Genomic DNA, 22,700 nt, shown 5'->3' with positions numbered 1-22,700 from the left:
TATGGGTTTGAAGATGCACCCCATGTGTTACCTAGATCAGTAATAGAAAGGGTTGCCTTTTTGTAAATTTTATGGTGGATGAATGAGTTTGATAAGACTTATTTTAGGAATCACAAGAAACCTTCTTTCCTTCCCCGTACTCTTTCTTTCTTTGACTTTTAGGCTACCTCAAGAGAGGGTTTTGAGCTCATTTCTTTGAAGTTGGCCCATTTTGAGCTGCTATTAAATAAAGGGAGGATAAGAAGCCCTAAGGATTTTAGACACAATGCTAGGATTTCCAACAAGTCTAAGGCATATGGACGTGATTTTTTTTTATTTTTTTTAATCTCCGTAAGGATTTAATAAAAAATTATTCCACAAAAGTCAAGGGAGAAAGAAGAGTTGAGATATGGGAAAGGATCCAAGTGGCTAAAAAGATAAGAAAATAAGTAGACCCTTCTTATGAAGGGGCTTATATGAATTTTGAGGATCTAGTTTGAAGGGTCCATGCAATGTTACAAAATAAAGCAATATTTTTTTTAAATGTGCCAATGATTGCAAGGAGTGCTCGAGATTCTTCAACATCAACCCCCTCTATATCAAGACAAACTATTAATCCTTAGAGTCCAAGGTGTGTTACACCTTTGCACCATGTGTCCCGACAACCTACTCTTGCTCCAATTTTCTCAGTGGATGAAAGTGAAGCAATGGATACATGATATGTGATAGAGGTCATACAACCTCCTAGGGTTGAAATAATATATCCTTCTATAGATAAAATGATCATGAGTTTTTAAACTATTGACCAACTCTCTGATGATTTAAGAAGAAATTAGGACTAAGGACTATTGACATGTATTTGAAATTAGAAGAATATGAATATGAATTTGAATTTGGAGAATTTCATTAATTTAATGAAATTAGAGGAATTAATGAAATTAGATGAAATTAAAATTTGGGAATTTGGAATTGGAATTAGAAGAAAAAATTAGTTAATTAAATAATCATCTTTTCAATTCCTATTTCTATTCTCCACTTTTCTTTTTTCTAATAATCTTTCAATCAGTAGGCCTATTACCTACCAAAAAAATAAAAATAATCTTTCAATCAATTAACTATTCCATCTCTTTTAATTGATTATTTCAATCAATTGATTAATTGCATCATTTATTTAATTCTCTCCAATCATTCTCTTTCTATCTCCTAGTTAGTTTTTTCTAAATAAAACTTTCTTTGTCATCAATTAATTCTCCTCCAATCATTCTTTTTCATCTTTCAATCAACTTTTTTCTCAATCAGTCAACTTAATTAACAATTCAATTTATCATGTTTCACCTCCAAATCAACAGTTCAACTATCAATCAACATGTGATCTCACCTGAGTTCCACCTCTTAATCAATTTGTTCCACCTCTCAATCAATCCTATCCAAAAATTTATAAATTGAGCATTCAATCTCCATTTTCAACAATCACGAGAATCACAAACAATCACGATCAATCACAAACTTTGAATCTTTGTGTCATTTGTGGGTTGCCAATGCGATATCTGAGAGCTATCATACCATAGAGAAGAGAAGAACAATGGAAGATATGATGCAGAATAGGGAGTTTTATATTGTTTAAATTTGATTCTATTATGCATCTATTTCATTGGTTTATGTTTGAATTGCTAGAATAGGGATTCATGATTTCTTTATTATTTCTAGTTACACAATGTTGATTTTAAGCATATACATTTTGGTGAACCCGACGTGAACAACAACTAATTAACCTTCTGTGTTTTTTGTGTGATTTTCATAGATCATACATATTTTTAAACTTTTTGTAGGTTTTTGTACGGATTTCAAAAGCAAAATCAAACATCACATAATCGCTCAGACAAAATCATGCAATCACATGGACAAAATTATGCATTCTATCATACAGGGTGATGCATTCATGCAAAAACCATCACGCATTCGCCTATATAACATTACGCATTCATCATTCATATTTAGGCATTCTGTCTTTTTTCATTTTTTTAAAAATTTTATATTCTATGTTCTGTCTTAATTATGCATTCAATTTTGTAAATCTGAAGATTTTTAATCCTTATAAGATGTTTTCAATATAACATCTTATGGCACATAAGGTAAAATTTAATATTTTAGGTGCTCGAAGAACAACAAAACAAAGGAGGCAAGCCAGACGTTATCAATGAATTTTAAAGGCAGAAAAAGGATACGATACCTAGAGGACTAACCATCTATTGACATAGACAACAACCTAGTGCTATCATACAGAGTGAAATATGACTTGCTTAATATAGAATGGTTAATGAGAGATCTAACTAGGGCATCACAATCTGTTTTGCAGGTTTCTGATTAAATCTAGGCTTTTTTTTGCTTTTAAAAAAAAAAATTGTTTGTTTATCTGTCACGCATTCGCTCTGTTATTTTCACACAATCGCGCATAGAGAATCATGCAATTGCGCAAACAAAATCATGTAGACAAAATGACACAATCGCTCAAACACTTTTACGCATTCACTCAGACAACATCACACATTAGTTTAAAAGGTAGCTTGGTTTTCTTTTTTTCTGTGTGTTTTTTGGTTACTGATTCCCTATTTGCAGCGTGTGGCAACATTACAGAGAAGGCTTGATCATCCCAGATTATTTTGGAAACCACTAACAATTTGATTGCATGATCCTTTAGAGTTAAATCACTTTTGGATTTTGGATTTAAAATTGACATGCATGCTTTCACACTTCAGCTTGGTGCTTAAAATTGACATACACATGCGTATTTCACACCTCAGTTTGGGCTTTTAAAATGAATGTGAATCAGGCTTATCAATAGAATAAATCACACATTGTGATATTTAAGAGAAAAATAACTTTTCATTGTGTTTGGAGTGGACCTATTATTGCATTAAGTACCTTTCCACCCACCTTCGGGGTCTTGGGAGGGAGGGAAAGGTGATAATGACACCCACTTTTCTTTTTAGTAGTGAGGGGTATCTTTGACTGGGGATTTCATCACCCCATAGAGGTACTTTGAATTGGGATGCGTTGGGGATATCATCTCCCCCAGCATACTCTCGAGTGGGTTTTTCGAGCCACTATATAAACATATTGGTCAGGTGGATAGAGTGCTGAGTGAATTCGACGTATGTGGGGGCCTTCCCTGCACTGATAAGCTTGAATAAAGCGATAAGTGGCTTTCTATGAGAATACGTCATTGGATTGGGATCCCTCAAAACTTATAATAAGAACCAACTTAGTAGCCCAAATCCCACATTCATTGATTTTGAGAGTGCAGATCATACCCCATAGATACCCTTCATGTACCTTGCATTATGAGACAAAAATCCCTCGATGATAAGATCTTCGGATCTTTGGGGTAAGAGAGATTGGAATGCCCGAGAAGTGTGTGTCATGGAGTGGATCTAGTGCTACCAGACTCTCTAGCTATTTATCTTGTTTCAGTATTTCATAAGGGCCTCTTCGAATGGTTTCCAATATCCAGCCTAAGATTGTCTTCCATTTTTTTGTGTGTATCATTGTGCTATACTAGTATTGAGTCAGTATTTGGGCTATTTTAGGCCATACCTTGCGTAGCTCTGAATTCTCTGAGTTTGTCAAAACACAGTTCATCCAGCTATACTTATCTTTAAACATTGTTCTCAGAATTTAAAAAATAGACTTGTCCTTGTTACTGCGTCATTTATTCCTCATGGCAAGAGTGGGTCATCTTTTCTTTTTTATGTTGGAGTCCTAATTCGTGCTATATTACCTTGGTTCAAGTCTCTAATGCATCTTCAAACCCTTTTTCTAGTCATTTAAGTCAAGTTCAGACAATTGATTGAACTCTGTGAACACATCGAACCGTTTTGAACTGAGTTCAATAGGTTCATTTAGGTTCCATAGGTTCCAAGGTGTTCAGGAAAATTTTTTTCGTACTAACATTTTCTCTAAGTGTTTTGCAACGGCTCTTCCAAAGTTTTTCCTGTTCGGTGATATAGAATTCGTGTTGAACTTATTGAACTGAGTTCAAAGGGTTCAAATATGTTTAACGTGTTCAACACAGCAAGTGGTCAACAGTTTGACATGGCGTACATCTTGAACTACTTAAACACTCAAGAAGTCAGTTCAAGATGTTCATATGGGTTCAATATTGGTGGGTCCCGCGGTTTCTAATGTTTTGGGAAGTGCATTCATTGCTAAATACGGACAGGCAGAACCATATCTTAAAGTGATGTCATTCTTTGGCTTTTCCGAAGTAAGTAAACATTTCGAGAATTGGCAGTTTCTTAAAGCATGCCGCCATGCATTCAATGCATTCGTGCGAGGTCTAATCCACCAACTTGCCGCGTCCAGATTGAAATTGTGAAATCATTGCATTTAATGTATCTGTATCATTACCTTTCTCAATAAGGTATGAAAATTATTTGTGTTATGCATTTGTTACTTGCTCCTGGACCTTTGTATATGTTATCCCTGGATAGGAGTCTTTCTTGCTGCTAGCCGTCATCCGATTATACAAATGTGAAGGTGAGTCTTTCCTTATTTTCTCCAGTGTTTTCCCTTGCATTTTCTCTCATACAGAAGGTTTCACTACAATCAAATTTAGCTTTCTTGTTTTGAAGTTATGAAGTCCACTCTGCATTTGTTTGGAAACGTCTTTAACTTGGCATCCACAGAAGCCATAGTTAGTGATATTGACTTGAAAGGAGAGAACCTTGAAGAGTTGAAAGAAAGGGTGTTCAAGGGTATTGATAAGTCTTTTTGTATAGAGATTTTGAGTAGTGGACTTTTAAAAGCCACAGCCTTTCCTCCAACAATTCCTTGTCCAGAGTTGGTTCAGGAATGTATTGCTAGATACAACCTAGTATCTAAAACTATTAAGAGAGATAATGGCGAAACCCTTCTTGACATTAACCGCGAGGTGATTGCTTCAGTTTTCAAGATATCGGATTACCAGTTTTCTAATTTTTCTCTTGCCCAGTCAATCAGTGAGTTCAATGCAGACAGAGCCGGGCACCGAAATAATGTGGTGAAATTCTAGTTGAAGGTCCCTCAGAGAGGTGGTTCTAGGTTACCCAAAACTCCTAACAAGAACCACATGTTGCCACATATCCATGATGTGATGCTTCTGTTGCACCGAGCCAGAGGTTCTGCTAAAGCTTATAGATTTGATGACTAGATTTATTGCTATGTGCAATTAGTTCTGGAAGGAAAATAATATTTGGATTGGGCAGAATTAATTGCTGATTCAATGAGAGAACAGTTGAGTCTAGCCAAGCAGTTTCAACAAAACTTCTTCATGTCCCCATATCTCTTGTATTGTCTAGCTTGTCTTAAAGAGTTAACAGGTATACCAAAGCAGCTCACTGAGGAGGATGTTCCCATGTATGAGTTCTATCCTATGTTGCAAAAAGACAAAGCCCTACAAGATTTCAAAAGGATACACAATGCTTTCCTGGGTGATATGTGTCATGAATTGAAGAGTACAAAGGCTAAATGGATTTCAGATGATGCACATACATTGATAAAGAACTTCGGTAGTTTTTACATCCAGTTCTCATGCTTTTGCTATATATGGGTAGGAGGCTTTGAAGAGGAACCCTTCAAGCTCCCTCACTTCTGTTCTGATTGTTTTGTTCTAGCAGAAGTATGCAGGCAACTGACCTCTGTGATAAAAAAGGCACAGCCTAAGGACGAGTGGGAAGGTCATTTTCCAATACAATTGGGAGTGTTGTCTTGTAATTCAATGTCTGATGCACTAAGTATAGGAGCAAACCTTACGAATTTCAATTTTTCTCTGTATTATGAAAGAAAAGGGTTTGATAATAAGGGGTTTTCTCGAAGCCTTGGCCTAATGCCTTATCTTCCCATGCCACAGTTAGAAGATTTCTGGGAAGATTGTACAGATGAACTTGAATTTTTCAAAAGGGAAAACATGAGATTGGTGCTAGAATAGGTTGTCTCTTTGCAAATAAAGTTAGACATTAAAGGGCTCAAAGAGGATTATCTTGAATTGTTTGAAATAGGATATTTAGCCCATGCAGAGACTGAAGTGCTCCCAATTAATTGGGATGAGGAGGAAAATGATGATATACAATTGAGGACCAAACGAGTTCTAGAAAGAACCGTGGCATGGGTGGCTAAAAAGAAAGCAATAAAGTCAGGCGCCAAGTCCCTTTCTGTAAGAAATAATAAGGATCCTCTATCTTCACCAAAACGTCCTTCTAACAGTGCTCCTGTTCGTGCAGGTAAGGATACCAAGTTGCCTCAGCCTAGATGCAGGTCTAGTCCAACTCTGGATTTTAGTACCCCTCGGCATACTCGATCACAAAGTGTCGCCCAGAGGAAGATGGACCAGGTCAAGGATATGGGAGTAAAGGATGCTGTGCTTGAGGCTCAAATTTTTGAAATTGAAGATTTGGATGGTGAAGTTGCTAGTGCCCTGGACTCCCAAATAGTGACTATAGCTATGATGCCACCACCAAAGATGATTAAAGGAGCTTCTCATTCCGTTGTGACCCCTAAATGGGTAACAACCTCAGTAAACAAGAAAAGGAGCTTTCTTCCTGTGACCATTCTGATTCAGGAAATGGTTGCTAAGTACATAGAGAAGAATCCAAAGCCAAAAAGGTTCAAGACCGCAACTCACCTGAACAATGATGAAGAAACTAGAAAATGGATGGCAGAAATTGCCTCGTACAAACCGAAAGAGGAAAACAGAGAGGCTGGTCTTGATGATTTCGAGATCACAAAGTTAGAGTTGGGAAAAATGAGTAGAGATACAGACAACCATTTTTTCCAAGTGTCAGCAAAGAAAATGCTTACTAGGTCAGAGAAGGATGGATGAGAGAAAAGAGAACTAAAATGACACATAATTGTTTTGGCTCAGTTCATCGATAGTATCGGTTGCCTTGGAGCAATTCCAATATCTCATGCCGCTGAGAACTTCGACCCAACTTCTCCGAAAAATAAGAAGTTAATGAACCAAGTTCAACGGGCTAAGAGCATTGCTGAAGCGGTTGAGAAGTGGATTGAACAAATAATCAAAGACGGTGAGAAGTTCATTACTGACTCCCAAAAATTATGTGATGAAATACAGAGCCTTATTTCTGAAATTCAAAACCAGCTTGTGTCGTGGGAGAAAGAAGAGCACAAATGGCAGAATGTCCTGCCTTTGTTTGCCAAAATAGAAGAATATGGGGCTACCAGGTTTTTGACAGAACATTCAATTAAGCTGGTGGCCGATGAATGTCAGCTTTTCATGCTGAAGAAAACTATAATGTGGTGGGTGCTTACCTTCCAGTCGGTGATTACGGATGCAAGGACCTTTGTCTATGAACTCCAAGATCTGCAAAGTAGTATAGTTAAGGATAATAAGGTGGTTAATCCCGATTATGACTGGGAGTTAGGAATCTGTGGCTCAAGCACACAGGAAGCAATCAAATCTTTCCGGTTGAACATGGAGAAGATCAGAGCCAAGGGTAGCTTCACGCCGGAAGATATAACCAAGGTGGCTAGGATTGAATCTATGATTTTCATTGGGAATGATCAGTTGCCGAAACACTCAGAGAAGATGGTGCAACATAGGTGGAATAAAGAGGTGGCAAAGGTGAAACTCAATGCAATGAAAGTCCCGAGCCAATCCATTGTTCAAGAACTTACAACTGCTCATGACGCTCATGAAGACAGAGAAGATGACAATGATGGAATATGACATAATGCATCAATTTAGGACTAGTTTCCTTTATTTTAAAAAATTTCTCATAGTTATGCAAAGACTTTGGGACATCTATCCCAAAATACTTCTTGTTGGTTTCGTAACTGTTTTACCGGGGAGTGGTCGAGTTTTCAGGGAGACCTCCCCCGTTTAGACTATAAATTAAGTAAAACAGATGGTAGAAGGGTTAGATTTTAGTAACTAATTTTGTGAGCTTCGACTCAAGTTTTTGCTTTGGCATTTTTCTGTTTTTAATCAAAGGACGAATCAGATGGTTGGGACCTGTTATTAAAAACAAAAAGGAAAAAAAAAACACATTCCATGAAAAATTAAGATAGGGAGCCGTACCTATGCAAAAATTCAGACGGAAGTGATTTGAACAACGCTTACCCAACTGTTCAGTGAATCATTTGTTCTTAGAATAAGGTAACAAAGTTTAAGATTAATCTTTTAAAAACAAAGAGCAAATTTGTTCAGTAACAGATTTTTGGCGACTCTGCTAGGGAGTGAAACAAAGAGAAAATCAATTTTTCAGTAGACTGGTATGTTGTAGACATAACAAAAGTGAGCCCAAATTGGCAAAATTGCTCCGAGTTTAGGAAGATTGTTGAGATTGAGTCTCGTTTGAAGTAGTTTAGTTTTCCTATGAGTAATCACCCTGGATTCTCGTCCATATACTAAAAAACAAAGAAGAGAAGGAGTAGTTGATAACTATTTTGAAGAATTGCAAAATCTGTCATTTGTCCCAAGTTTTACCCCTAAAAGGAAGGCCAAAAGAAGACCTTCTTCTCCTATCAAAGTTACCCCTATGTCTTCTTCTTCCCCTTGGCAAGCACTAACAGTTACTGGAATTCAAGCCCCTCCTCTTGTGACCATTCATCTAGTGTTCATTATGGCTCAACCCTGGGGTGCGGCTGTTGGACCTCTTGCTCTTGCAGCCCATAATCCACTACCAAAAGGAGCAAGGGATGTTTTACCCAAATATAAAGGTGACGGGAAAGTTTTAGTTGAAGAGAATCTGAACTCCTTTAATGTAGCTACTGGAATCCTAGCAGTCCAATATGAGGACGTGGCTGTTAGGCTTTTTGTCCAAACTCTCACCGAAGGGGCAACAAAATGGTTTAGCCAACTGCAAGCAGGATCCATAACTGTTTGGCAAATGATGAAAACTGCTTTTGAAAAAAGATTCCAAAGCGCTGATGATGAACATATGTTATTGGCTCAACTCACATAGATGAAGAAGGAAATTCATGAGCCGATGAGGGATTATGTAGCAAGATATAATAAGATTATTCACAAAATTCCTCAAGCCAAAAGACCAACTGCAGATAATCAATGATGTTTCTTCGTAAATTCCATGCCACCTGACGTAGGATTTCACCTTAGAAGAAGTAGGCCGACTAATTTAGAGACTGCACAAAATGAGGCTATACAGCTTGAAGATGATCTGATAATAGCTAGCAAGTGGAGGAAAGATATACAAACTCCTCAGGGACAATCTTAGGCTTCTATGTCATCTACTGATCTGGTTGTTCAGCGGCTTGTCAATGATATGATTACTTTAAAGAGGTAGATACCTAAGCCTGGAAACTCTTATCCACAACCTTATCAGGATATAAGTAGGAGAACTTCAAATCAGTATAACTATGGACGACCGTTACAACTTCCTGCAGTTCCACAAAGATTACAGATAGAGGCACCTCTTGACAAAGGTGTCATGTGTTTATTTCATCTTACCACTGATCATGATGGGGTTTCATGTCCCAATATGATAAGACACATTCAGATGCAAAACACAAAGGATGAATTAGGAGAGTTCACTGAAGTAGAAAGAATTCAAGAGGTACCCGACGACTCTGGAACATTCTCCCTCGAGTATGAGTCAGATTCAGAAAAAGGTAGTAACATTTTGGTGACTCTTGAAGGTTCTTCATGTGTGATTCTAACAAGGAATCAATGAACCTCCCAGCCTTCTTCCTTTGTGAACCCTTCTGGAAGAAATTTCAAAGGCAAAGATCTCCCAGGTAATAGTTTTTCAAAGGTTCCTGAAGTTAAGATTTTGCAAAGGAACCATGAAGATCATAAGAGCCCTTCCTCTTCTTCCTTCTTTGATATCGTCGAGTTTTGTAAGGCCTCTACCATTCAACTTCCTACCACTGAGTATTTAAAGCTTAACCCAAAAGAGTTGGATAAAATGGTCAAATACGTTAAAGGAGATTCCTTTCGAAGGCCCAAGTACATGGGTGTATGGAAAATAGTGATTTAGCTGCTGCAGAAGGGTCTTCATCTGTCCCGTGCTCATTAGCTAATCTGGCAGATCCCTATGCTTTTCAGGATACAAAGTCTGGGCTTGAGGTTGAGATTCCAAAACCTGAACCTTTCTATATTTCCCTTCTCCTGAATGGCCAGAAGTTAAGTAATTGCATAATTGATTCAGGGGCTTTAGACAATATAATGCCTTCTCCTGTGGCTAAATCTCTAGGTTTGACCCTCACTAAAACGTTTGGGAGATGTTTTTCAATGGATGGAAAACAGGTTCCTCTTATAGGTCAGGTAAAGGACGTCCAGGCAGTGTTGGCAGCGTGCCCAAACAAAAGAGTAAGATTAACTATACTGGTTGCTGATATTCTGGCGAGTTACAAAATGCTTCTGAGTAGGATGTTTTGCAAAGATCTTGGAGGCGAAATTAAAATGGACTAGTCTAAAGCCATCATTCCCCTTGGAAATCAAAAAATTAAGCTTGAACCTGAGCCCAAAAATAAGTACACTGTTTTTCCCTCATATAACCCCAAAGCCTAGATTCTGTTTCAGGAGTGTGAGTTTGGAAACTATCTTGTTCTTGCACTTGGTGAAAAGAAAAGAAACGAGGCAGTTGATGAACTTGACGAGCTATGGCAGATGGAGTTTGATGGAAGCTGCGCTAACTCCGGTTCCGGAGCAGGGGTGGTTTTGCTGTAACCAACTGGTAATATTTTCCCCTTTTCCTTCAAGTTGGATTTTAAGAACACTAATAATACTGCTGAATATGAGGCACTATTATTTGGATTAAGTGAGGCCAAATGTAAAGGAATCAAGTTGCTTAAAGTTAAAGGTGATGCAGAGTTAATCGTTAGGCAGGTGAGAAATGTTTATACGGTTAAGAATGACAGGTTGAGGCATTACAGGAATAGAGTTTGGGATGAGTTAGAATTCTTTGATGCCTTCTCAATTGAAGCAATTCCGAGGGAGCAAAATAGTAGGACAGATTCATTGGCCGTGTCAGCTTCACTATTATTACCACATCCGGATTTTAAAGATAATTCATATAGGATTGAAATGATCTATAGGCCCAGTGTTCCTGATAATGTAGATCATTGACAGATTTTTGATGCGGATGCACAGATCAAAGATTTCCTAGAATGTGCTCAGTCATTTTCTCAGTCATATTTTGAAGGCTCTGAGAATGTTTGCAAAGAGTTTAGTCCAGACCCAGAGGTAGATCCTACAAATAGCTTTATTCAGCTCAAAGGTAACAAAATTCCAAAGGGGTTAGTGACACTGGAGAGATTTTTCACCAGAGATGATGCATTCATAGGTAACAAAGTTCCCAAGGATGACGGGAAAGGAAATTGTGAGAAAATAAATTTGGGAGATGAATCTGATCCAAAAGAATTGACAATCGGTAGGTGTTGTTCTGTGGAGGAAAAGAGAGCACTTGGCACACTGCTTAAGGAATACATTGATGTTTTTGCTTGGTCTTATGATGACCTGAAGGAGTTTAGAAATGGACATTTTCAACATCAGATTCCGCTGAAGCTAGGTGCCTCTCCTTTTAGGCAAAAATTGAGGAATTTTAACCCCATCATGGCGGATGCAATTTCTAAGGAAGTTGAACAAATGCTTAAGGCCCGAATCATATATCCAATCCACCATTCCACCTGGGTAGCTAACATTGTGCCTGTAAGAAAGAAAAATGGGGAAATTCGTATCTGTGTTGATTTTCAAAATTTGAATCAAGCGAGCTTGAAGGACAACTATGCTTTACCAAATATGGATCACATTTTGCAGACAGTGTCCGGGTCAGAGATGATGTCGATGTTGGATGGTTTTTTTGGTTACAACCAGATTACTGTAGCAGAGCATGAGCAACATAAGACAACGTTCATCACTCCATGGGGAACATTCGCATACAACCGCATGCCGTTTGGTTTAATAAATGCCGGAGCCACTTTTCAAAGGGCTATGGATTCCTCTTTCAAGGATTTTCGAGATAGAATAAATGTAGTTTATTTGGATGACCTCACAGTGTTTTCAAAAAAAGGACAGATCATTTTCGGGATTTGAGTGCAGTATTGCAGCATTGTCGTGAGCACGAAATTTCTTTGAATCCTAAGAAATCATTTTTTTGCGTCACGGAGGGCAAATTGTTAGGACATATTGTCTTGAAAGAGGGAGTTAGGATTGATCTCGAGAGAGTTAATGCAATTCAACGTCTCAGTTTACCCTCTAGTCGGAATAGAGTAAGATCGTTCTTTGGTCAAGTGAATTTCTTAAGAAGATTTGTTCCAGAATTTGTTGAGACCACCAAACACATTGTCGGCTTGCTAAGTGAGCAACATCCTTTCAAGTGGACCGAAGAGGCTAGAAATGCTTTTGAAAGAATTAAGGGATCGGTTGCAAATGCGCCCACTCTTGTTAATCCAAATTTCACAAAGGATTTCATTTTGTATTGTTATGCATCAGACCATACTATGTCTGGGATTCTGTTACAGTTGGATGAAAATGGGGCTGAATTGCTCATAGCGTTCATGAGTACTCCGCTCAAGAAGCATGAGCTTAAGTATTCACCTATGGAGAAGCATGCCTATGTTGTTGTAAAGGTCGTGAAATAGTTTCGATACTATATTCTGCATTCTCACTCTGTAGTTTTTGTTCTAGATTCAGCGGTTAAAAGCATTTTGACTCTGCAAGAGGTTGGACTAAATAAGAGAGCAACTTGGGTGACAAAAATCCAGGAGTATGACTTAGACATTCGCCCTACGAGGACAATTAAAGGGCAGGGCTTATGCAGGTTGATAGCGGAAAATGAGGTGGAAACTGAAGCTGAGTTACCATTAACTCTTTTTGTTGGGTTGCAGGATACTTGGTTCTCTGATGTGGCCTATTACTTAACTTATGGTAGCTGCCCAAACCATCTGTCAGCTAAAGAACAAAGGAATTTAAAGCTAAAAGCTGCAAAGTATGTAATTTGGCAGGATGTTTTATACAAAAAGGGTTTAGATGGAACATATCTAAGGTGTGTAGATAAAATTCAACAACAAAAGCTCCTGGAGGCCTATCATGGAGAGGTTTGTGGGGGACACTTCTCATCATCTGTTACTACTTTCAAAATTCTAAGGAATTGTTTTTATTGGCCTGACATGTTTCGGGATGCCTATATTCATGTTAAGGAGTGTGAGAAATGTCAATTGTTTTCTGGAAAGCCACATTTGGCAGCCTTGCCTCTAAGGCTTGTAGTGATAGATGAACCTTTCAAGCAATGGGGCATTGATTTCATAGGCCCAATAAACCCTCATTCTAGTGCGGGTCACGTGTATATTTTGACAGCAACTGACTACTTTACCAAGTGGGTAGAAGCCATTCCCACCAAAAAGGCGAACTCAGAGATTGTGTGCAGTTTTCTCAAGGATTACATCCTAGTTCGTTTTGGGGTACCCCAGAAAATTGTGACAGATAATGCATCATATTTCTCCTCATAAGAGTTGACTATGTTTTGCTATGATCATTAGATTTCCCTCTCGCATTCTTCTGATTATTTCCCACAGGGCAATGGATTGGCGGAATCTAGCAACAATAATTTGATAACCATCATGAAGAAGTTAGTTGATGAAAGTGCTCAGAATTGGCATAAGAAGATATATGAGGCTTTGTGGGCAAATCGAACCACACCCAAGAGGTCCATTGGAATGGCACCTTTTGAACTTGTGTATGGCGTAGGAGCGAAACTTTCTTTGCCACTGGAGTTATCAGCAACCAAGCTGCAGACAGTAGTTGAAGATTCCTTCTTTCAAAATGCTTTAGAGAAAAGAATTATGTATCTGACAAATATAGAAGAAGAGAGAGAATTGCTGGTGGATAGAATTTCAGAACATCAGAGCTGAGTGAAGAGGATTTTTGACATGCGAGCTCGACCAAGAGGTTTCTTAGTAGGAGATGAGGTGTTGCTATGGGAAAAAAGGAGAGAGTCCAAAGGTGCTCATGACAAGTTTGATTCATGGTGGAAAGGCCCTTTCAAAATCTGTGAAGCAGTAGGAAAAAATGCATTCGGACTCAGCTACGTTGACGGAACGATCATGCCTTATACCTACAATGGGCAAGATCTCAAGCTCTATAAATTGTAAATCCTGTGATTGAGATGTTTGTAAATAGTAGTCTAGGTGTTTTTGGTCGTGCCCCCTAATCATTTCCCCTTTCATTTTCTATTCTGCGAAACCAGAGTTTGTGAGTTCTTTGCATTTTCCTTTGAAAAATACAATCCCCAGTCAGAGCCAATGTTACCGCATCATTTATTCCTCATGGCAAGAGTGGGTCATCTTTTCTTTTTTATGTTGGAGTCCTAATTCGTGCTATATTACCTTGGTTCAAGTCTCTAATGCATCTTCAAACCCTTTTTCTAGTCATTTAAGTCAAGTTCAGACAATTGATTGAACTCTGTGAACACGTCGAACCATTTTGAATTGGGTTCAACAGATTCATTTAGGTTCCATAGGTTCCAAGGTGTTCAGGAAAAAAAATTTCGTACTAACATTTTCTCTAAGTGTTTTGCAGCGGCTCTTCCAAAGTTTTTCCTGTTCGGTGATATAGCATTCATGTTGAACTTATTGAACTGAGTTCAAAGGGTTCAAATATGTTCAACATGTTCAACACAACAAGTGGTCAATAGTTTGACGCGGCGTACATCTTGAACTACTTGAACACTCAAGAAGTCAGTTCAAGATGTTCATATGGGTTCAATATTGGTGGGTCCCGCAGTTTCTAATGTTTTGGGAAGTGCATTCATTGCTAAATACAAAGAGGCAGAACCATATCTTAAAGTGATGTCATTCTTTGGCTTTTTCGAAGTAAGTAAACATTTCGAGAACTGGCAGTTTCTTAAAGCACACCGCCACGCATTCAATGCATTCGTGCGAGGTCTAATCCACCAACTTGTCGCGTCCAGACTGAAATTGTGAAATCATTGCATTTAATGTATCTGTATCATTACCTTTCTCAATAAGGTATGGAAATTATTTGTGTTCTACATTTGTTACTTGCTATTGGACCTTTGTATATGTTATCCCTAGTTAGGAGTCTTTCTTGCTGCTAGCCGTCATCCGATTATACAACTGTGAAGGTGAGTCTTTCCTTATTTTCTCCAATGTTTTCCCTTGCATTTTCTCTCATACAGAAGGTTTCATTGCAATCAAATTTAGGTTTCTTGTTTTGAAGTTATGAAGTCCACTCTGCATTTGTTTGGAAACGTCTTTAGCTTGGCATCCACAGAAGCCATAGTTAGTGATACTGACCTGAAAGGAGAGAACCTTGAAGAGTTGAAAGAAAGGGTGTTCAAGGGTATTGATAAGTCTTTTTGTATAGAGATTTTGAGTAGTGGACTTTTAGAAGCCGTAGCCTTTCCTCCAGCAATTCCTTGTCCAGAGTTGGTTCAGAAATGTATTGCTAGATACGACCCAGTATCTGAAACTATTAAGAGAGATAATGGCGAAACCCTTCTTATCATTAACCGTGAGGTGATTGCTTTAGTTTTCAAGATATCGGATTACCAGTTTTCTAATTTTTCTCCTGCCGAGTCAATCAGTGAGGTCAATGCAGATAGAGCTGGGCACCAAAATAATGTGGCGAAATTCTGGTTGAAGGTCCCTCAGAGAGGTGGTTCTAGGTTACCCAAAAATCCTAACAAGAACCACATGTTGCCACATATCCATGATGTGATGCTTTTGTTGCGCTGATCCAGAGGTTCTGCTAAAGCTTATAGCTTTGATGACTAGATTTATTGCTCTGTGCAATTAGTTATGGAAGGAAAACAATATTTGGATTGGGCAAAATTAATTGCTGATTCAATGAGAGAACAGTTGAGTCTAGCCAAGAAGTTTCAACAAAACTTCTTCATGTCCTCATATCTCTTGTATTGTCTAGCTTGTGTTAAAGAGTTAAGGGTATACCAAAGCAGCTCACTGAGGAGGATGTTCCCGTGTATGAGTTCTATCCTATGTTGCAAAAAGACAAAGCCCTACAAGATTTCAAAAGTATACAGAATGCTTTCCTAGGTGATATGTGTCATGAATTGAAGAGTACAAAGGCTAAATGGATTTCAGATGATGCACATACATTGATAAAGAACTTCGGTAGTTTTTACATCCAGTTCTCATGCTTTTGCTATATATGGGTAGGAGGCTTTGAAGAGGAACCCTTCAAGCTCCCTCACTTCTGTTCTGATTGTTTTGTTCTAGCAAAAGTATGCAGGCAACTGACCTCTGTGATAAAAAAGGCACAACCTAAGGACAAGTGGGAAGGTCATTTTCCCATACAATTGGGAGTGTTGTCTTGTAATTCAATGTCTGATGCACTAAGTATAGGAGCAGACCTTAGGAATTTCAATTTTTCTCTGTATTATGAAAGAAAAGGGTTTGATAATAAGGGATTTTCTTGGAGCCTTGGCCTAATGCCTTATCTTCCCACGCCACAGTTAGAAGATTTCTGGGAAGATTGTACAGATGAACTTGAAGTTTTCAAAAGGGAAAACATGAGACTGGTGCTAGAACAAGTTGTCTCTTTGCAAATAAAGTTAGACATTAAAGGCCTCAAAGAGGATTATCTTGAATTGTTTGAACTAGGATATTTAGCCCATGCAGAGACTGAAATGCTCCTGATTAATTGGGATGAGGAGGAAAATCATGATATACAATTGAGGACCAAACAAGTTCTAGAAAGAACTGTGGCATGGGTGGCTAAAAAGAAAGCAATAAAGTCAGGCGCCAAGTCCCTTTCTGCAAGAAATAATAAGGATCCTCTATCTTCACCAAAACATCCTTCTAACAGTGCTCCTATTCGTGCAGGTAAGGATACCAAGTTGCCTCAGCCTAGACGCAGGTCTAGTCCAACTCTGGATTTTAGTACCCCTCAGCATACTCGATCATGAAGTGTCGCCCAGAGGAAGATGGACCAGGTCAAGGATATGGGAGTAAAGGATGTTGTGCTTGAGGCTCAGATTTTTGAAATTGAAGATTTGGATGATGAAGTTGCTAGTGCTCTGGACTCCCAAACAGTGACTATAGCTATGACGCCACCACCAAAGATTATTGAACGAGCTTCTCATTCCGTTGTGACCCCTAAATGGTTAACAACCTTAGTAAACAAGAAAATGAGCTTTCTTCCTATGACCATTCCGATTCAGGAAATGGTTGCTAAGTACACATAGAAGAATCCTAAGCCGAAAAGGTTCAAGATTGCCGCTCACCTGAACAATGATGAAGAAACTGGAAAATGGATGGCAGAAATTGCCTCGTACAAACTAAAAGAGGAAAACAGAGAGGCTGGTTTGATGATTTTGAGATCACAAAGGTAGAGTTGGGAAAAATGAGTAGAGATACAGACAACCATTTTTTCCAAGTGTCAGCAAAGAAAATGCTTACCAAGTCAGAGAAGGATGGACGAGAGAAAAGAGAACTAAAATGACACATAAGTGTTTTGGCTTAGCTCATCGGTAGTATTGGTTGCATTGGAGCAATTCCAATATCTCATGCCGCTGAGAACTTCGACCCAACTTCTCCGGAAAACAAGAAGTTAATGAACCAATTTCAACGGGCTAAGAGCATTGCTGAAGCGGTTGAGAAGTGGATTGAACAAATAATCAAAGACGGTGAGAAGTACATTACTAACTCCCAAAAATTATGTGATGAAATACAGAGCCTTATTTCTGAAATTCAAAACCAGCTTGTGTCATGGGAGAAAGAAGAGCACAAATGGCAGAATGTCCTACCTCTATTTGCCAAAATAGAAGAATATGGGGCTACCAGGTTTGTGACAGAACATTCAATTAAGCTGGTGGTTGATGAATGTCAGCTTTTCATGCTGAAGAAAACTATAATGTGGCGGGTGCTTACCTTCAAGTCGGTGATTACTGATGCAAGGACCTCTGTCTATGAACTCCAGGATCTGCAAAGTAGTATAGTCAAGGATAATAAGGTGGTTAATCCCGATTATGACTAGGAGTTAGGAATCTACGGCTCAAGCACACATGGAGCAATCAAATCTTTCCAGTTGAACATGGAGAAGATCAGAGCCAAGGGTAGCTTCACGCCGGAAGATATAACCGAGGTGGCTAGGATTGAATCTATGATTTTCATTGGGAATGACCAGGTACCGAAACACTTAGAGAAGATGGTGCAACATAGGTGGAATAAAGAGGTGGCAAAGGTGAAACTCAATGCAATGAAAGTCTCGAGCCAATCCATTGTTCAAGAACTTACAACTGCTCATGACACCCGCGAAGACAGAGAAGATGTCAATTATGGAATATGACATAATGCATCAATTTAGGACTAGTTTCCTTTATTTTTAAAATTTTCTCATAGTTATGCAAAGACTTTGGGACATCTGTCCCAAAATACTTCTTGTTGGTTTCGTAACTATTTTACCGGGGAGTGGTCGAGTTTTCAGGGAGACCTCCCCCGTTTAGACTATAAATTAAGTAAAACAGATGGTAGAAGGGTTAGATTTTAGTAACTAATTTTGTGAGCTTCGACTCAAGTTTTTGCTTTGGCATTTTTCTGTTTTTAATCAAAGGAAGAATCAGATGGTTGGGACTTGTTATTAAAAAAAAAAAAAGGAAAAAAAAAACACATTCCATGAAAAATTAAGATAGGGAGCTATACCTATGCAAAAATTCAGAGGGAAGTGATATGAACAACACTTACCCAACTATTCAGTGAATCATTTGTTCTTAGAATAAGGTAATAGAGTTTAAGATTAATCTTTTAAAAACAAAGAGCAAATCTGTTCACTAACAGTCCTACAAATAACAGTACTTGAAACAGAGCCTATCTTGAAACATTTGACAATCCAACAAAGTCCAAAATTTTGCATACTTGTGACCATAGGTGTTCTTAGAGTCATTAGTCCTAATTATAGTCCTCATTATCATCTTCATTATAGCCCTCATTATCGTTCTCATTATAGTCCCCATTTATGTCCTTACTTTGCATAAGTCCTTGCATAGTCCTCATTGTCGTCCTTATTATAGTCCCCATTTACGTCCTTACTTTGCATTAGTCCTTGCACAATCCTCATTATCGTCTTCATTATAGTCCCCATTTACATCCTTGATTTGCATAAATCCTCGCATAGTCCTCATTATTGTCCTCATTATAGTCCCCATTTATGTCTTTACTTTGCATATAGTCCTTTCATAGTCCTCATTATTGTCCTTATTATAGTCCTCATTTACATCCTTGCTTTGCATAAATACTTGCATAGTCTTCATCTATGTCCTCATAGAGTTCCCATATATGTCGTCGTAATATTTACACAAGTCTTTGCATAGTCTTGCATAGTCCTTATAAAGTCTTCATTTGTATCCCATTAGCATCCTCATGATCTTTACATATAATCCTCATATAGTCGTAATCTTCACATAACTCCTTGCATAGTCATCATAATATTTGCATAAGTCCTTGAACAATCATCATAATATTTGCATAATTCCTTGCATAGTCTTCATCCTCATAAGACACAGGGTCAAATCATTATCTCCTTTTTGCATTATCTTCAAAATCAGGGTGTTCCCTAGTCCACATCCAAATTTGCATTGTCATTCTTTAGGATTTTATCTTGTCATTCCTTAATCCAATTTGTCAAAAAACATAAAAAACATAGGTTGCATTTGTCATCTTCATTTATGTTTGTCCATTTTTAAAAATTTTAAAATCCCCCCAAAAATAGGGTTGTACTTTCATCCCTTAGTTGCATTGCATTTCATCCCTAAACTTCAAAAATCAAAAAAAAATAAAAAAAATAGCATATAGTGCAATGGTTGAAACAAGCTCTCAAACTTCTAGGAGACAACATTACCCTTATCAAACTTCCAACTTTCATGGGACCATGTCATTGCAACCAAACAATCAGTCACCTCAATCCAACATATACATGTCCCAAAACGTGCGTCAAACTTATTAGGAACAAACAAGTGTCATACCTATTTATCCACCACTTGAAGAGAAACTAGCTCGAGAAATATAGATCTTGGAACAAAATGTTAAAAAAGTGAAGAGAGTAGATCCTGGATGTTCAAACTATTTCAAAAATTTGGACATCCCAATATGAACTTAGAGCTAGTTGATGTGCAAGCTCTTATTATGAAATTGTACATACCAACTATTCTCACACAAATAAACATGAGAAACCAATATCAACAACAAACACATCCAATGATGCAAGTCCAACATGTTGATATGTGTTTGTGTATGGTGGACGTAACCCATTCTGGGTGAACCACGTTAAATCCCTATGTTATCTGTGTTCTATTTTATTCCTTTATCTTTTGTATTTAAATCTACATATAATTGTTAGTTCATATTTGCTTCAGATCTTCTTGAAACCCTAACACAACAAACAACACAACTCTCAACACCATAAATTGTGCAAACAAGTCAACCACTACCAAGGTCACACACAATCATACAATCAATTTTTCCTTCAGTCACATCACAATGTCTGTGAATATCCTCTTGTCTTGAAATACACCATCAAGGGTGTCCCAAACAAATGCAAATGTATTTACAAACATATCACCCTTTGGACATCAATCGAACATGGTCAATGTGTCACCTATCATGTAACAAGGTCATCTGCCCATGTCTAGCAATAACTCTTCCCATCAAGACTTTGCACCTCAAGTAGCCTCCATATCTTCCACCATTTCCTCATACCCTGAAGTCACACAAGAGAAGTCCACGCCATCTTTATCCAATAATGCAACCTCCCAAGGGTTATCCATAATACAAATCCAATCTAATCCAAGTCATGATGCTAGTCCTTCCCATGCTTCAGAAATTCAAAATCCAATGCCAACATATATTCCATTTCCAAGAAAACCCGCTTCAAAGAATCTCATTCAAAATCCTTTCTCCTTAGGCCAAAGTGTTGAAACCTTACAAGAATATCCAATGCATATCCAAACACCTTCCTCGTGTCAAGAGGATAATCCAAAATCAGAATAAATAAGTCCTGAAACAAATATAGATCAAGAAATAACTCTTTCATATAACCCAATTTTTTATCAAGATCCCACCAACCAAGAATCTTATGATGATCCCCTCTCTCTTTTATATTCCATTCATAATGATACCCTTTTGTCTCAAGAACAAAGTGTCCTTTCAAGTCCCATCCAACATCCACCTCCTAAGAAAAATCGAGACATCCCTTACATCCTTCCTAATAATCCCTTTCCAAGTCAAGATCAAAGTATTCCTTCACCTTCATGTCCTAAGCAAGATCCCATTATTTCTCCAGATCCTGATCAAGATCTCTCCATCCCTTCATCTCGATGCCATAATCCTCCATGTTCCTTTTTTTCCCTCTCAAATGAACTTACCATTTCTCCTAGTCCCCCTCATGATCCCAATCCCTCTACTCGAGTTTTTCATGAACTCCTTATCAATGAAATCACCAATCTTGATCATACTGCATAGAACAATTTATCAATGATTATATGTGTGCCATTTTCACATGTCAATGTGGTCACAACTTCGAAACCAGAATCTATTTGCCTCATACACCCACACTTGATAGATTGGGGGCAAGAGTATCTGCCACAATTGGATTGCTTTGAAAATGATAAGCTATAGCTGAATGCATGGGTTCCAGAGATAGATTTCTCTTTGATGATCCACAAAATCCAAAAACTAAGGAAATCAACATTGGAGATGTTGAACATGTACACTTAGCTGAGTCCTTATATCCTATTGGAAAAGACATCTTTATCCGACTCTTCAAACAAAGACCAATGAACTACCTACACAAAACTCCTTGACCCTATGAACAACATGCACCTTAAACGATACTATATCTAAGGATTGGGTCAATTTAGGTTTTTCTTTCCACATTGCATCTCATTTTATTCAAAGCACTACATCACATATAGTTTCTTTTTCAAATGCATCGCATTCGCAAAATTTATGCATTTACATATGGCAGCATCAATAAAACAAGGAAACTATCCAAGTTTATCATTTGTTTGCATTCAAGAGAAACAAGGGTCGTCTGCATTCTTAATATATTCAGACATGAAGTCTTTGAGGTCCTAAGGTAATTCATTTTCAACATTACACTGTGACGACACTTTACTTATGGTTGGGTAGTGTTTTCACTATTTGAGACTTGTTAACCTAAAATCTATCAATTGCTATATCTCAAGCACATTAACAAATTCTCTAATTCATTCGAGACACCTAGTTGATCATATGACTAGTGAAAAATCTAAAATTCTACTTCAACGTTGTTGTAATTATCACACCCAAGTAGGTTTCATTACTTACAAGGCAAGAAAATAAAAAAGAAAAAGTGTTATGCCAAATATTCATCTCAAGGCAAAAGAGCAATGATATATAATTGAAATATCACACATATAAGTGCGAAAAAAAATATTGACTATGGGAACATGTGAGTAACTCCATCAGGGCTATGGACATCTGCTGGTAATGGAGCAATATTCGATAAATTGTAGTCTATAACCTCGTCGGAGCTTTAAAAGCTTGCTGGCAGTGAGGCTCTATGCAGGCTGCTTTTGAAGTTAGAATAATCCACTTAGCTAGTCATATAGGATGCTAAGGATCTTTAGTGAACACACGAGCAAGAATTAACTCATTTTCACACACATGGGCAAAAGAAGATCAAAGTTTCAAGAACCCATGGGGAAATTCTTGGCGTCTCCAATTGTAAATCCTAGTCACTAAGTGTGTTA

General features: G+C 37.9%; 1 protein-coding gene across 1 annotated transcript; it reads left to right on the top strand.

Moving 5' to 3' along the window:
• Positions 1-13,104: 13,104 nt before the first annotated feature.
• Positions 13,105-13,845, top strand: LOC131858629 (uncharacterized). The gene is made up of 2 exons (XM_059211925.1): positions 13,105-13,353; positions 13,474-13,845. Exons 1-2 carry the CDS (start codon positions 13,105-13,107, stop codon positions 13,843-13,845), a joined length of 621 nt encoding a protein of 206 aa, XP_059067908.1.
• The last annotated feature ends 8,855 nt before the right edge of the window (positions 13,846-22,700 follow it).

This window comes from Cryptomeria japonica, chromosome 9 (assembly GCF_030272615.1).
Source record: "Cryptomeria japonica chromosome 9, Sugi_1.0, whole genome shotgun sequence".
Lineage (NCBI taxonomy): Eukaryota > Viridiplantae > Streptophyta > Pinopsida > Cupressales > Cupressaceae > Cryptomeria > Cryptomeria japonica.
The sequence above is the reverse complement of the archived record's forward strand: the minus strand, read 5'-3'. Positions and strand labels throughout refer to the sequence as shown.